At 62.4% G+C, this 14002-nt stretch overlaps 1 protein-coding gene across 5 annotated transcripts in view; it reads left to right on the top strand.

The window, feature by feature from the left end:
• The window catches only part of MLLT1 (MLLT1 super elongation complex subunit), a 67645-nt gene extending 55419 nt beyond the window's left edge, over positions 1–12226 (top strand). For all 5 annotated transcript variants that reach the window (XM_042928162.1, XM_042928161.1, XM_042928164.1 and 2 more), the window contains 6 exons: positions 3935–4022; positions 6259–6367; positions 8454–8553; positions 8939–9010; positions 9191–9262; positions 9463–12226. In XM_042928162.1, the coding sequence (XP_042784096.1) occupies positions 3935–4022; positions 6259–6367; positions 8454–8553; positions 8939–9010; positions 9191–9262; positions 9463–9591 (570 nt within the window). In that variant the 3' untranslated portion in view covers positions 9592–12226. The remainder of the gene's footprint in view (positions 1–3934; positions 4023–6258; positions 6368–8453; positions 8554–8938; positions 9011–9190; positions 9263–9462) is intronic.
• The last annotated feature ends 1776 nt before the right edge of the window (positions 12227–14002 follow it).

Genomic DNA, 14002 nt, shown 5'->3' with positions numbered 1-14002 from the left:
CTTTCTTTCTTTCTTTCTTTCTTTCTTTCTTTCTCTTCTTTCTTTCTTTCTTTCTTTCTTTTCTTTCTTTCCTTCCTTCCTTCCTTCCTTCCTTCCTTCCTTCCTTCCTTCCTTCCTTTCTGAAATTTATTGTCAAATTGGTTTCCACACCACCCAGGGCTCATCCCAACAGGTGCCCTCCTTAATGCGCATCACCCACCCTCCCCTCCCTCCCACCCCCCATCAACCCTCCGTTTATTCTCAGTTTTCAAGAGTCTCTTATGCTTTGGCTCCCTCCCTCTCTAACCTTTTTGTTTTGTTTTCCTTCCCCTCCCCCATGGTCTTCTGTTAAGTTTCTCAGGATCCACATAAGAGTAAAAACAATATGGTGTCTATCTTTCCCTGTATGACTTATTTCACTTAGCATAATACTCTCCAGTTCCATCCACATTGCTACAAAAGGCCAAATTTCATTCTTTCTCATTGCCACGTAGTATTCTATTGTGTATATAAACCACGATTTTTTTTATCAGTTCATCAGTTGATGGACTTTTAGGCTCTTTCCATAATTTGGCTATTGTTGAAAGTGCTGCTATAAACATTGGGGTACAAGTGCCCCTATGCATCAGCACTCCTGTGTCCCTTGGGTCAATTCCTAGCAGTGTTGTTGCTGGGTCATAGGGTAGATCTATTTTTAATCTTTTGAGGAACCTCCACACTGTCCCTTTTGTGTTTATGAATCCCCATTCACTCTCAGGAGCAGAAGGCTTGCCTTCCAGTGTGGCTTTTCAGAGCGCCACAGGGACTTTGACAGTGGCTCCCAGAGACGAAGCCATGGGTGGATGGTGTTAGCAGCACCGATGTCTTGAGCGTGTGGCTTCCAGGGGCAGAGGCTGTGGAGGCGATGATTGAGCCTGTGGGTAACAGTGCGTCCCACCAGCTTAGGGACACACACACACACACACACACACACACACACACAGGACTGGCAGTGCCGTGTGCCCAGCACTTGTCACACCCAGAAGGCACTGTCCCTCTTTTCTACCCCAGGCGCTTTTAAGCGAGGCCGTTCTGCACCCGGGGCTGGCGGACCTGCATTGGGAAGAGGCGGGGGCCTCCCCCGGCACCCCACCTGAGCTGCATGGTGTGTCCTGCCCCAGTGACCACACTGCCATCCTGGTGTGGTCGTCGTGAGCACCTGGGGGCTTCTGCTCAGAGTGGGCTGGCTGGACGCCCAGAGTGGCCCTGGGCTGTGTATCCTGGGAGACTTCTGAATGACAAGGCTTAGCCACTTGAGGTCCACGTAGGCGTGAGACCCAGCCACCAACAGGATGCCGGATCGTGACTGGCTGCCATTGGACAACCCTGGGGTCTCAGGCACAGATGTCTGGTGGAGGCGGCGAGATAGCCTTCCAGACTCGGGCCTCCTGGGCCTCTCTCGACTGTCTCAGGCCATCGACCCTGGAGTCCACATGGGACGCCACCACCGGAAAGCTCTGACCAGTGTGTGGACCCTGAGTCGCCTCTCCCCTTAGCCCTCAGAGGTAGCTGGGCAGCTCCTTGTCTGAGTCCCTGGGCCGAGCTCCTCAGCTCCTCCAGCGGCTTTTCTGTGGTCTCTTTGGTCCATGGGGTTCCTGAGCCAGTGGCTCCCATCCAGTCACGGCCCAGGAGGCCCTCTGTCCTCCCTCTGGACACTCCGTGTGGCCTGAGCACCAGGACGCTTTGCAGCGCTCACAGTGACCTCCTGTGCACTTCTGACCCACACCTGCTCTGGGCTGTCTTAGCTGAAACCATTTCTGGGCTCCCTTTCCCTGCCCTCTGGGCTAGCGTGGGAGGAAGAGGGACAGGTCCTTCTGAGAAGCACGTCCGACTGCTCGGCAGGGACACCACCAGCGCTCGCCTGTTCTGACGCAGGGTCCAGGCTGGCCTCTTGGGGGCTCCCCGTGTCCAGAGTCTGCCGACCTGTCTCCCCACCGGGCGCTGCCGCCACCCCTGGTCTAGCACGTGGCCCTGCTGTTCTGTGCCCGCCCCACAGCCCCTGCTGCTCTCACGTCCCTGGCCCAGTCCTGCCCGAGGCCTGTGCCCCAGAGGTCCGTTGGCACAGTTGGCGTTGACCTTCATGTGCTAGCATCCGGCACACGCACACCTGTACACACTGAGCAGAGGCCGGCACACTCGCTCTTCCGCAGATCGGGAAACTGAGGCTGAAAACTGGGGATGCTGGTGACAAAGCTGGGGTCAGAATGCAGCACCCCTGGGCCAGAATAAGAACTCAGGGGTCTATATGCTGGAGGCGCCTTGTGGCTCCAGGCCCAGCTGGGCCCCTTGCTGGGGGTCGTGGGGTCATGCTGGTCTGGATGGCCCTCTTCAGTGGTCAGTGCTTGATGGCAGTCCAGGCCAGGTTTCCCCAGGGAGGGCTTCCCAGAGAACATCGTTGGCCAGTGTGAAGGTGGGTGAGTAGGGGACATCAGTAGGGGTGCGTCGGGAAGGTGGGAGCGGGTTCTGGAAGACTGTGGTAAACCCTGGAGGACTCACTCCTTTAACTCATCAGGTGCAAAGTATTCTGTCCCTGGGGCAGCCTGGATCACTCATGGGTCTGTAGAGGAGGAGACTTGTGCCTTCCTAGGGCCCCTTGCATGGGCTGGGGCCCGCCCCTGGTCCACAGACCATCTAGAGGGGCTGTCCTCTGCCCCAACAGGTCAGGGGCTCTTCTGGGCTCTTCTCTCCCGAGACACCTGCGCAGACGCCGCTGGGTGCCTCTGCCTGTCTCCCGGCCCCCTCCCTCCTCTTGACAAGGGGAGGTGCTTGATCCCAGGTGCTGAAGCCGTCATTTCCTTCAGAGGATCCTGAGGCCAGAGGGCTGGATAGCCCGTCCCGAGGACAGCCTTGCTGGTCTCAGGCAGCACCCCCCCATGCATTGGGGGCACTCTGGGCCAAGGCAGACCTTCTGAGCTCTAGACTCTGCTCTTATGCCCTTTGGGGCCTGTGCGCCCTGGCCCACGCTTACCACGCTGCCCCTTTGGAGTAGCTTGTTGGCAGAAAGCAAGGGCCTGGGAACAGACGCTGCCCCTGTTCTGGCTCAGCACTCTGTGTGGCACGGCCGGAGGCCCCTGCCACGAGCATGCATGCGTCTGAAGCAAATGGTCCCTATCCAGGTCCCTGTCCACCAAGAGAGGCGCAACCCCCAGGCATCTTAACCACCCCCCCACCTCCCATCCTATCTGCCATCTAGTGTCCTCTTGTGGCTTTTACTGCCCCCTGGTGGCTGAGTGTGGGGTGGCTGGCTGCAAAAAGGAAAGAGGAAGAAGGGGTGTGACTGGCCGGCTGTGCGCGTGACAGGCCACCGTGTCCTCACCTGCTGGTCATGTGCACACATGCTCGTCATGACCTCAGGTGCCCGGTGGATGACAGCACGTGGCAGGAAGACGCCTTTTGATCATGCGTCAGCCTTGGGATGGGCTGTGAGGAACGGGCAGGATGAGAAGGGGGTCCCTGCACCCACCTTTCTTGTCCAGACCCTTCAGCCGTGCCCTGTGGCGGCACCAGCACCGCCCACACCAGCTGGGGCATGCTGTCACCAGAGGAGGGCCCACAAACAGAGCAGCGCCCCCTGCCCTGCATCAACGGCTTGTCTGGTTCCTTGTCCCCCTGCACTGCTCGAGATGTCAAGTCCCTCAGTGGGAAAGGAAAAGTCCTGCGTTGCATTTTGAATGCTAACCGGCGTCCCGGGGCTGAGGGGGGAGCCGGGAGCTGGGCCATCCACGGAGCCCAGCTCGTGTGTGCCTTAGGCAGGGGGTGCCGGGGTCTGGCGCCTCGGCGAGCTTTGCAGTGGGGGTCTGGGCCGAGACTCGGTGAAGGCCAGAGGCGTTCGTCGCCTGCTCGTTCCCCTCGGACTGAAAGAGTCTCCTTGTCTCCTCTCCCGCTGTCCCGCCCGTCCCTGTTGTCGCGCGTGAAGTCTGCCCAGTCGAGCCCGTCCAACTCCAGCTCCAGCTCCGACTCCAGCTCCGACTCGGATTTCGAGCCGTCTCAGAACCACAGTCAAGGTGCGTGGTGCACGAGGAAGGGAATCTTCCTGTGCAAAGGCAGCTGCCGCCCACCTGGAGCCAGGGGGCGCTGGGTCTGGACTGAATCCGAGGGGTTCGCGACGGTCTCCTCCACGTGACCGACTCACATGGGGGCTCATCCCCGCCTGAGCATCGGCACGCCCGTGTCTCAACGCTGCTACCCCTGCCATGAAGGTTCACTGACAGCTTCCTGGGAGCGGGGATGGTGGGAAAGGGTGGGGGAGCCCTACACCTGGGCTGCCCTTGCCCTGGACTGTTCCAGGAATGGCCCCCGGAGACCCGCAGACCTGGGTTTTTGGAAGCTCAGGGGATCCATATGAAAGAACAAAACAGAAGCAGGTCCCCTGACCACCAGCCAGGTGTGAGATGCGGCCCTTTCTGGTGGTCTTTCGTCTTTGGGGTCAGTCTCCGGGGCCCGCGGGTCTGCCCAGCTGTGTGACAAAGGCTTGGAGCCTTGCTGATGAGGTGCTGCTGCTGGTGGGCCTCTGGAGGAGGGTCCCTTTCCCTCCCTTCCTCCCTCCCTCCCTCCCTCCCTTCCTTCCTTCCTTCCTTCCTTCCTCCCTTCCTTCCTTCCTTCCTTCCTTCCTTCCTTCCTTCCTTCCTTCGAGCTGCCCATCCCAGATAGACCACTGTTTCCTCTGCCCCCCCATCCCCATCCTCCCCCTCCCCCATCCCTGTCCTCACACCACCCCTGCCCTAGTCCTCACCCCATCCTCCCCCTCCCCCTCCCCATACTCACCCCACCCCTGCTCCAGTTTTCACCCCCATCCTCCCACTCCCCATCCCTATCCTCACCTCACCCCTGCCCCAGTCTTCACCACCATCCCCACCCCTTCCCCCATCCTCACCCCACCCCTGCCCCAGTCCTCACCCCCATCTTCACCCCCCCATCCCTGTCCGCACCCCACCCCTGCCCCAGTCTTCACCCCCACCCCTCCCCCATCCCTATCCTCACCCCACCCCTGCCCCAATCCTCACCCCTCCCCATCCCTGTCCTCACCCCACCCCTGCCCCAGTCTTCACCCCCATCCTTACCCTACCCCTGCTCCCATTCTCTCCCCCACCCCAGCAAAGCTCTCCGTGGATGGGGCAGGATAGGTTCTGCTCTTGCTGCATAATTTGGCTGATACTCAGGCTCAGACCCCAGCAGTCTGCATTTCTGTCTTCCCTCACGCCTTCGGGGAGGCTTGGTGGAAGAGGGCATAAGGCCCACTTGGCTGCCCCAGAGCAGGGAGGGCCTTCCTTGGGTGCAGGGTGGGTCTCGGGGCCCCAGCCCACACACAGGGTGCTGAGGTGAGGGCAGCAAGGGGCCCACCCTCAAACTGGAGCCATTACTTCTGGTGAACTGGGCCAAGATTTTCCTGCCCCCACAGCCTAGAATCCTTTTTTCAAGGGTTGGGGAGAGCTGGGGAGTGGATCGTGGGGGGGTGGGGTAGGGTATGGCCTGCCTGGAATTCAGACTTGCAGTCGCTGAGGGGAATGGGGGATGGGATGCTCAAAGCCCACACTCGCTCCAAGGGTTCTTATCTATGGGGAAGGGAGGGGGAACCTGCCCGAGCGGGATCATGTGACCAAGGTAATTGAGGGCTTTGTGTCCCTCTGTTGCCTTGGTAACAGGAATATAAACCAAGATGCCGTCTGTAGGGGACTGGAACTGTGGGCCTCTGGAGAGAGGAGCGGACGGTTGGCCCAGAGCAGCGGAGGGGGTTGCCGAGGGGCTGGGCAGGCCGGCGTAGGGGCGCGGGCTGCCCGGGAGGGTTCTGTGCCCCCGGCTCTGGCTGCCTTGCCCTCCCAGGCCGGGGCTGGCTTGCCGTGACTCCGGGCAGAGGCTGTGCTCCCCACACCCGGAGCAGAGGAGGGCTGCCCCTCAGCCTGGGCGATGGAGGGGCCCTGCAGTCCCGCTGCAGGCCAGGGGCCAGAGGCCTGCGAGCAGGGCCAGGGGCCAGAAGCCTGCGAGCAGGGCCAGGAAGGTAGGGGGTGGGGAGCCAGGGGGTCCCTCAGGAAGGGGGTGGCCACGGGGGTAGCTCTTGGAGGCGGGTGGCAGACCTCAGGTGGCCAGAGGGACCTCCGAGGCAGGTTTGTGTGGTTGTGTTTGGGGGTCACGGTTTCGAGAAGGGCCGCGTGGTCCCGGGCGTGCAGGGGAACCTGTGGAGTGCAGGCAGAGCCCTGATCCTGCTTCTGTCCCCTTGCCTGCCTCCCCTGCTGCCCTCCCCAGGCCCCCTGCGCTCCATGGTGGAGGACCTGCAGTCGGAGGAATCCGACGAAGACGACTCTTCGTCGGGCGAGGAGGCCTCTGGGAAGACCAATGCTGGGAGGGACTCCAGGTGCCTGGGCCCTCGGGGAGCGAGCAGGGCGGGTGAGGGGGCGAGGAGGCGGGGCCGGGCTGAGCGTGTCCCCGGAGCACCCCACCCGAGGCACCCCCGGGGGCTGCGTGCTCTCTCAGTTCCACCAAGCTGCGGCTCCTGAGGTGCCTGCTGGGCAGGGAGGGCAGGGAGGGCAGGGAGGGAGGTCCGGTCACCAGCCGAGAGGGGAGTGAGGCAGCGCACAGCAGCCTGACGGCCGGTTCAGGGTGTAGGGGGAGGCTCGTTCCTCTGCTTTCGGGCCAGGGGGCCGCTTCCCCCTCACCCTTCTGCCCCTGCGTGGCCCGGGGTGAGGGCGGCCCGGAAACCGTCCTGGGACCGGCACACACCCCAGCGTGGGGAGCTGCTGTGGCTGCCTGCTGGCTCAGGGAGGGTGACATCTGTCCTTTCCTCAGAGCGGGGTGAGCTGAGGCTCCTCCTTTGGGCGCCCCCGGACCCTTGGAGCGGGCCCACCTCAGGGATGGCTGTGTGTTCTTAGCCTGCAGCCCAGAGCAAATGCCGGCCTCGGCGCCAGGCCTGCAGAACGGGCAGACCCGGGAGCCAGCGGCCCTGTCTTGATATAGTCCCTCCTGCCTGGGAGGCCAAGACCTCGCGACCTCAGTGGCTCATCTTTCAGATGGGCTGGGCATTGGGTCTGCACCCAGCGGGCTCAGGGACGCCCAACGGGTGCTTGCCGTGGCGCTGTTAGTCATGCCGGTTAAGCCCGCCGCCCAGAGTTGCGTCCGAGAGAGTCCTTAAACGGGCTCTTGCGTTTGCCGGCACCCTCCAGGTAAGGGAAACTGGGGCGCGGGCCGGGGGGATGACGGGAATGACCGCCCGGTGTGCTGGCAGTGCACGGCACTGGGAGCGGGATGCTGAGAGCTCTAACACGTGTCAGTCCGGTCCTGAGGGGCTCCCGGCACAGCACGGGGACCGGATGTGCAGAAGGGCCTTTAGTGTCCTTTTCAGGGGCTTCCTGGGGCTCCAGGGAAGGGGTCACGCTGGCACTGTGGCTGCTTGGGGTGAGCTGACACAGCCCCACCTTATTCCCTCTGCTTTCTTGGGAGGTGCTACCTGGTGGGCCCGCAGGCATGGGGGACACTACAGTGCCACCTGGGCAACGAGGAGACCTCCCGCCGGCCTGTTCCCACCCCCCCCTCCCCGCCCACGGCAGACCTGCAGCTGCAGGAGTCTGGGAGAGAGCAGGCCCTGGGCCCCCCGAGAACAGCAGGGCCCTGGGGGCTGGTGCTTCTTGTGGGAGAAGCCCCTCTGAGGACAGGACAGCCGTGACCTTGGAGGAGTGAGGCCAGAGCCTCCAGGGCCAAGGTTCTGGCCACCGTGTACCCGGGTACTTCGTGCGCTGCGTTCTGTGGGGAGGCCTGTTTCAGGCAGAAGGAGAAAGCAGCAGGTGGATGTGCCCTGTGGTAGATGTTGGCAGGCCTGGGGGACTCCTCCTGACTATGGCAAGGCCGGGGTGTCCCCAGGGACTGGGGGTCCCGGACGGAGACTCTTCCCACGGATGAGTTCCCTCCACACCTGCTCACTATGCTTCGAGAGACTCTGGAGAGGGCTAAAGGCGACGGACGGGCCGACATATTTTGTGTGAAGAGATGTAGTGAGAGAGACGGGGCTGTAGGTTCATGCGTGCTGGGGATTGTGACCCCGAGCCGCCACACCCTTCCCCTGAGACAGCCTGAATGCTTATTCCCGGGCACAGGGTGCCTGACGTCCCTGCCAGAAGCCTGCCGTCCAGAGGGGGTCAGCTCAGGTGGGAGCCGAGGTTTCACCCTGGGCAGATTGCCGCAGGAGGCTCTGCCTGCAGGGTCACCAGCAGCAGAGCTGAGCTCAGGAGTGAGACCGGCAGACCGACACTGGGCTGTGTGCTGGCCCTGGAGCCCCACGTAGCCCCTCAGAGTGCCAGCGTGCTGCTCTGGGGCTCTGTGCCGAGTGAGGCTGGTCTCCTGGGGTCTAGCGGAGCGCCGAACCAAGAACGAAGGGCAGGATCCGGGAGCGCAGGTCCCCAGAGCAGCAGGTGGTGGGGGCCTGACAGGGTGCTGTGTCCTGTGTTCAGGTTGAGCTTCAGTGACAGTGAAAGTGACAACAGTGCCGACTCCTGCCTGCCCAGCCGGGAGCCCCCTCCCTCCAAGAAGCCACCCCCACCCAACAGCAAGGTAAGCTGGGGGATGCCCAGGTGGCCCCCACTCAGAGGAGGAGGAGGAGGAGGAGGAGGAGGAGGAGGAGGAGGTGGTCTGTTGGGCGAGCAGGTCTCTGCTTCAGCCCTCATGTCCTGGAGGCAGGGCTGCGGGATGTGGACTGTAGTCTCCAAGGGATGGAGACTGAGGGTGGGGGCAGAGGGAGGCTTGGTTCCCCCCAGACCCCGGAGATCTATCTGTTGCCCATGGCTGGCTGCCTTTAGAGTCAGGGTCAGAAGGAGGAGGACAGGAGCCAGCCCCAGGCTCCGGGCAGGCTCTGGAGGGGGGGTGGGAGGGCCTCCAGCGGGCTGGGGGAGGAGGTGAGTGAGGGCAAGAGCTCAGCACGTCTGGGTTTGCCCTGCAGGCGTCCGGCCGGAGGAGCCCGGAGTCCTGCAGCAAGCCCGAGAAGATCCTCAAGAGGGGCACCTACGACAAGGTGGACGTGTGGGGCCCGGCAGGTGGTGGGAGGGAAGTTCTGGGCCCCCGGAGCTGGACAGGCTCCTGCGGCCTGTGCCCTGTCCCAGCCTCGCCCAGGGGTGCCCTGGGCCCAGGTGGGTGGGGCTGTGGGCGGCGTGGGGCTGTGGCCACCGGCTGAGCGCCGCTGCGTCACCCCCAGGCCTACACGGATGAGCTGGTGGAGCTGCACCGGAGGCTGATGGCCCTGAGGGAGCGCAACGTGCTGCAACAGGTGCGGGGACCCCCCCCCCCCCCCCCGCCACCGCGGTTCTCTCAGACGCGTCTGGGGCAGGGGGTGCGACACTCCCGGGGAGCCCTTCTCCTCCTCTTCCCCCTCAGGGCCTGACAGGGGCGGGGGGAGGGGGCAGGGCCACCCCAGCCCCAGACCAGCCTCCCGCTCTCTTAAGCCGCCCGCCCTGCCCCATCTTCCAGATCGTAAACCTGATTGAGGAGACCGGCCACTTCAACGTCACCAACACCACCTTCGACTTTGATCTCTTCTCCCTGGACGAGACTACCGTGCGTAAGCTGCAGAGCTACCTGGAGGCCGTGGCCACATGACCCTGGGCCGGGCGCCGGGCCCTCTTCACCGGGGGCCCCGGGAGGCCACGCCCAGGCCCCGCCTTCCTTCCTCTCTCTCGACTCACCCACCCGCAGCACTGCCTTAGTGACCGCCCTGTCCTCGGCCCGCACGGCCAGCTGCACTTTCCTCGTCGGCTCCCGGCCCCCGCTCCCCACCACCGGATCGGGAGCCCTGAGGCTGAGGGGGGGCAGGCCGGCGCCGCTGCTCCCCAACACTCAGGGGCCGTCACCTGGGCCCCCCTCGGAAAGCAGCTTGTGTTGAAGGCAGCACCAGGCCTCACTTCAGGAGGGGAGGAAACGTGGCCCGCGGTGGGGGCCCCGCTCCGCCGCAGGACACACGGCATGGTTTCGCTGCCCTGGCCTCTCTGAGCAGCCGGGGCGCTGCCTCCAGCCTCCCCCAACGGTTCCCACACACCCACCGTGCCCCAGGGCCGCGCCAGGCCGGGTGCAGTCCCCCGCGGGCTCTCACTGTGCCGGGACTCTGTCTGTACAGTTCTCTCTCTAGTGTATGTGTATGCACTGTAGGTACCAGAGCGGTTTCCGGGTGTGCGTTTCCGTGGCAGCAGTGCACGTGGGGGGTGGGGGGTGAGTACGGCGGGACTTTTAGGTTAAGACGTTCCCACTGGTCTTGTCGCGGGGCCGGAGGCCCAGCTGGAGCGGCGCCTCTAAGAGGCGAGGGGAGGACTCGCCCTTCGCGGCTCCGAGGATGTCTCGTCCTCCCGTGGCCCGGAGGACCCAGCCGAGGGCCGGCGAACACTACGACGGGGCAGCGGGGCCTCGGCACCCAGGGGCCTCCGCGCACTTGGCGCCTGGTCAGACCGGCGGCCGCCTCCAGGAGCAGACCTCCTGGCCTCCACCAGCCACGGGCCATGTCGTGTGTTGCCCCCCACGGCTCGTCTTCTTCCTCCTTCCATGGGTCCTCTCCCTCCTTTCTGTCGTTGGAGTCTTCGAACTTTGAAAAAATGAGCTTTTGCCAAATAAGACGAGATAGTTTGTGGAGTTTTTTGAGGAGCGTCAGGACTTAGAGCCAGCCCCTCGAGCCAGGGCCCAGCCGGCAGCAGGCCCTCCCGGGCACCCCTCTCTTGGTTCGGGCCTGGCCGTCCCACCCCTTCGAGTCAACGCCAGTCCAGAGACCTGACTCCTCGCATGCCTGAGACTCTCCGAGGGCCAAGCTGGCTCCCCACCCTCTCAGCCAGAATATGCCCTCATGGGGTTAGCCCACCCTGGGTGGGGCTCCTGGGGGCTGGGGTCCTGTTTGCTCAGCCTCTCATCCCCCAGTGCCCCCGCCCTGACTTGTGTGGGGGGAAAGGACCAGGGCCCCGAGGTGGGCTCACCCTCTCTCCCCAGCCCACCCTCAGAGGGCCTCTCCTCCCTGCCTGTCGGGAGCTCCGATGCGGGGAGTGCCAAGCTCCCCTTCCCTGTGGGTACCGACTAGTGTGTCCCCGATTCCGTCTGTCAGGCAGACCCTAAACACTCCCTGGGGAGACCTGCCTCCAAGGTTTCCCCAAATTTCAGCCTCCCTGGTGAAATCCCCAGAACTTGCCGGGAAGGCCCGAGAACTTTCAGAGGAAACCGCCACGACTCCTCGCCATCTGCTCTGATTCTCTCCTGACCCCACTGCCTTGAGGTATTAGGAAGAGGGCGGGCCTGTGTGGCAGGCTCCGTGCCGTCACGGTCCCCTTCCCCAGGCAGGCCAACAATACTCCAAAGTGGGGCACCTCTCTTCTCTGGAAACTCTAAGACAGTGGACAGAAGGAACTAGCCTGACGTGGGCTACGTGAAAGGCAGCAGCTGCCCGGCCCTCTGCACAGAGGCTGCTGGGGGCCGTGGCCGGGAGCCTGAGCCCCAGGGCGCCAGGCCTTCCCCTTCCGGAGCATCTCCTGGGAAGGGCCACAGGCCCTCCCGGGCTCCACACCGGACTCGGGCAGCGTTCTTGTCTGGAGCCGGGCTGTCCCCAGGAAGCAGCTGGAGGAAGGCCGGGCTTCGGCCTGCCCTCAGTAGCAGCAGCGTCTGGCCCCTCCTGCTGTTTCTGGGACCTTCAGAAGCACCAACCCGTTTCTCAGTTACCTCCTCTGGCCAGAAGGCCCCAGTGCTGTCCCCCAGAGCTGCTCTGGGTCCAGTGCTGGCCCCGTGATCACCTGATGGACGTGCCAGGCAACCAGGGCCTTGACCGCAGCCTTCCCAGCTGCCCCCCTCCCCGGCCCACCCCCAGCTGCCCGGCAGCTGGGCCCACAAGGGCTCTGGGGACGCTTCCATAGGAAGGGGCCAGCACTTTGTGATTGCCGCGTGTTTAGTGTTAAGTCCCCTGCCCCCAGTGCAAATCCCTGTGTTTTGCTATCTCCTGAACAAAACGTAAACCGACACCTGAAAGCAAAAGGTATCGAATACCTTTCTTACCCATAAGGGTTTTTACAAAGAATGTGTCTCACTAGGAACTAGGACACGCATCGGCCTGAGACCAACTCCTGGATAAAAGGAATAAAGGAGAATCGTGTTTGTAATAAGTCACAGGATTGTTTCTGTCCTGAATTTTAAACTTTTTGTTAAATTGTGAAATTATGGAGGAGTTTTATAGAAAAAAAAAAAGTGAAATAAAGTCAGATGGGAAAGCAGACTTGCGCGCAGAGCCTTATGCGTCCGCTTCATTCCCCCTGGTACAACCGGGAAGAGGACGGAGGGCTGGCATCCAGCCTGGGCGGCAGGAGCGGGGATGGGGGAGGGGGGCGGTGAGCAAGGTTAGCATCCCGGAGGGACAGTCGGAACTACTGGAAATCCAAGAGGGGAATGGCGGTGGAAAAATGTGGCCTCGGGTCCGGCTTTTGACGTGTGTTCTTTTCCTTGGGGGAAGGGGCACGGTTGGGGTTGAAAGACAAGCCTGACTTCACAGGATGGGAGGATGGGTGGACAGCTAGGTGATAGAGGGTGAGATAGGTAGAAAAATGTGGGTAAAGACCACCTCTTTTGAGAGCTGGGGTGCCTGTCTGCTGGTTTGCCCACGGTGGGCTTTGCCTCGGGCCCCGTGTGGCAGAGCTGAGTGAGCCCCGAGGAGACTGAGCTCTTGCGGGGTCCCACGTAAGCAGCCCGGCCACTGTGAAAGTTCCACCCCGCTCTCGGCAGGTGCGAGGGAGACGGCTGGCCATACCGGAACCTCAGGAGCCTTTCTCCTTGGCAGTAGCCAAAATTTCTACTTCCAGCATCAGGGCAATGGCCTCCCCTGCCCTATCTTTCCTATCGGAGAAAGGTGCTGCGAGTCTTCTGGGACAGTTTCTGATCGGAGCTCCCGAAGCAGGATCTGGAGTGGCTCCCACGGCTCCCAGGGGTGAGAATGCAGCAGGGCTTGCCACGGGCCAGGCGCCGTGCTAAGAAGGACTCGCGGACTCGTCGCAAGCACTGGGTGGCGTGGGTGCTGCTGACAGAGTCCCCACGGGCAGGTGAGGCAGCCCTGGAGAGTCCGCCTCCCTGTGGGATGGCACGTAGGCGCATTTCTGAGACTCAAGCCCAGGCACGTGCTCCTGCAAGTGCGGACGTGTGTCTACGCCTTGTAGCGTCCTCCTCCTTCCCGTGGGTCCATCTGGGATCACGGTCCTTGAGCCTGAGGAATTAGCAGCAGCAGTGAATTCCCTCGGCTTCTGCTCGTGCAAAAAAGACCTCTCCGTTTCACCCTTAGTTCCTAAAGGTGTTTCCTCCGAGTGCAGTTGAGGGTGGGCGGGGGTGTGGCTGTCTGCCTCCTGCCTTTTCTGTTGAGAAGCCAGCACTTTGCTCTCTTGCCTCTTTGAGTCTGGTCTCTGGTGCCTTTAAAGTTTTCTTTTTGTCTTTTAGTGAAAACAGTTTCCATACATTCTGGGGATCTTTTTTCAAGTTCATTTTGAGAGAGAGAGAGAGAGAGACAGTCCCAAGCAGGTTCTGCACTGTCACCACAGAGCCCGACCTGGGGCTCCAACTCACAAACCCCGAGATCGTGACCTGAGCCGAAATCCAGAGCCAGACGCTCAACCGACTGAGCCACCCAGGCGCCCCGTGATGTGTTTCTTTCATCCATCAGTATGACACCTTTGTCCCTTTTGAAAGCTCTTGCCTTGGATATTTTCAAATCCTACATTTTAAGTTTGTATTTTAGTGATGCAAACTCAAGACCAGTCCGAAGGCTCCAAGGGCACGTGCACAGTGAGCAGTGACCCTCATTCCTGGCTTTTCCGTGTCCACTTTCTTACGTGTCCCTGGAGAGCCATCGTCCGCTCACGACCAAGACAGACCTCCTACACCCGCACGCTTTTCCCCCAGGGTATCTGAGCACTCCTTCATTTGGCCGGCCTTCCCGGGTCCCCTGCCGCGACTGCGCATAGCCACCCCCCCCCCTCCCCGTGCACGGGTGCCCCCGGGTCTCCAGCCT

The sequence above is a fragment of the Panthera leo genome, chromosome A2 (genome assembly GCF_018350215.1).
Source record: "Panthera leo isolate Ple1 chromosome A2, P.leo_Ple1_pat1.1, whole genome shotgun sequence".
NCBI classification, from domain to species: Eukaryota; Metazoa; Chordata; class Mammalia; order Carnivora; family Felidae; genus Panthera; species Panthera leo.
This window is presented reverse-complemented; position numbering and strand designations above follow the sequence as displayed.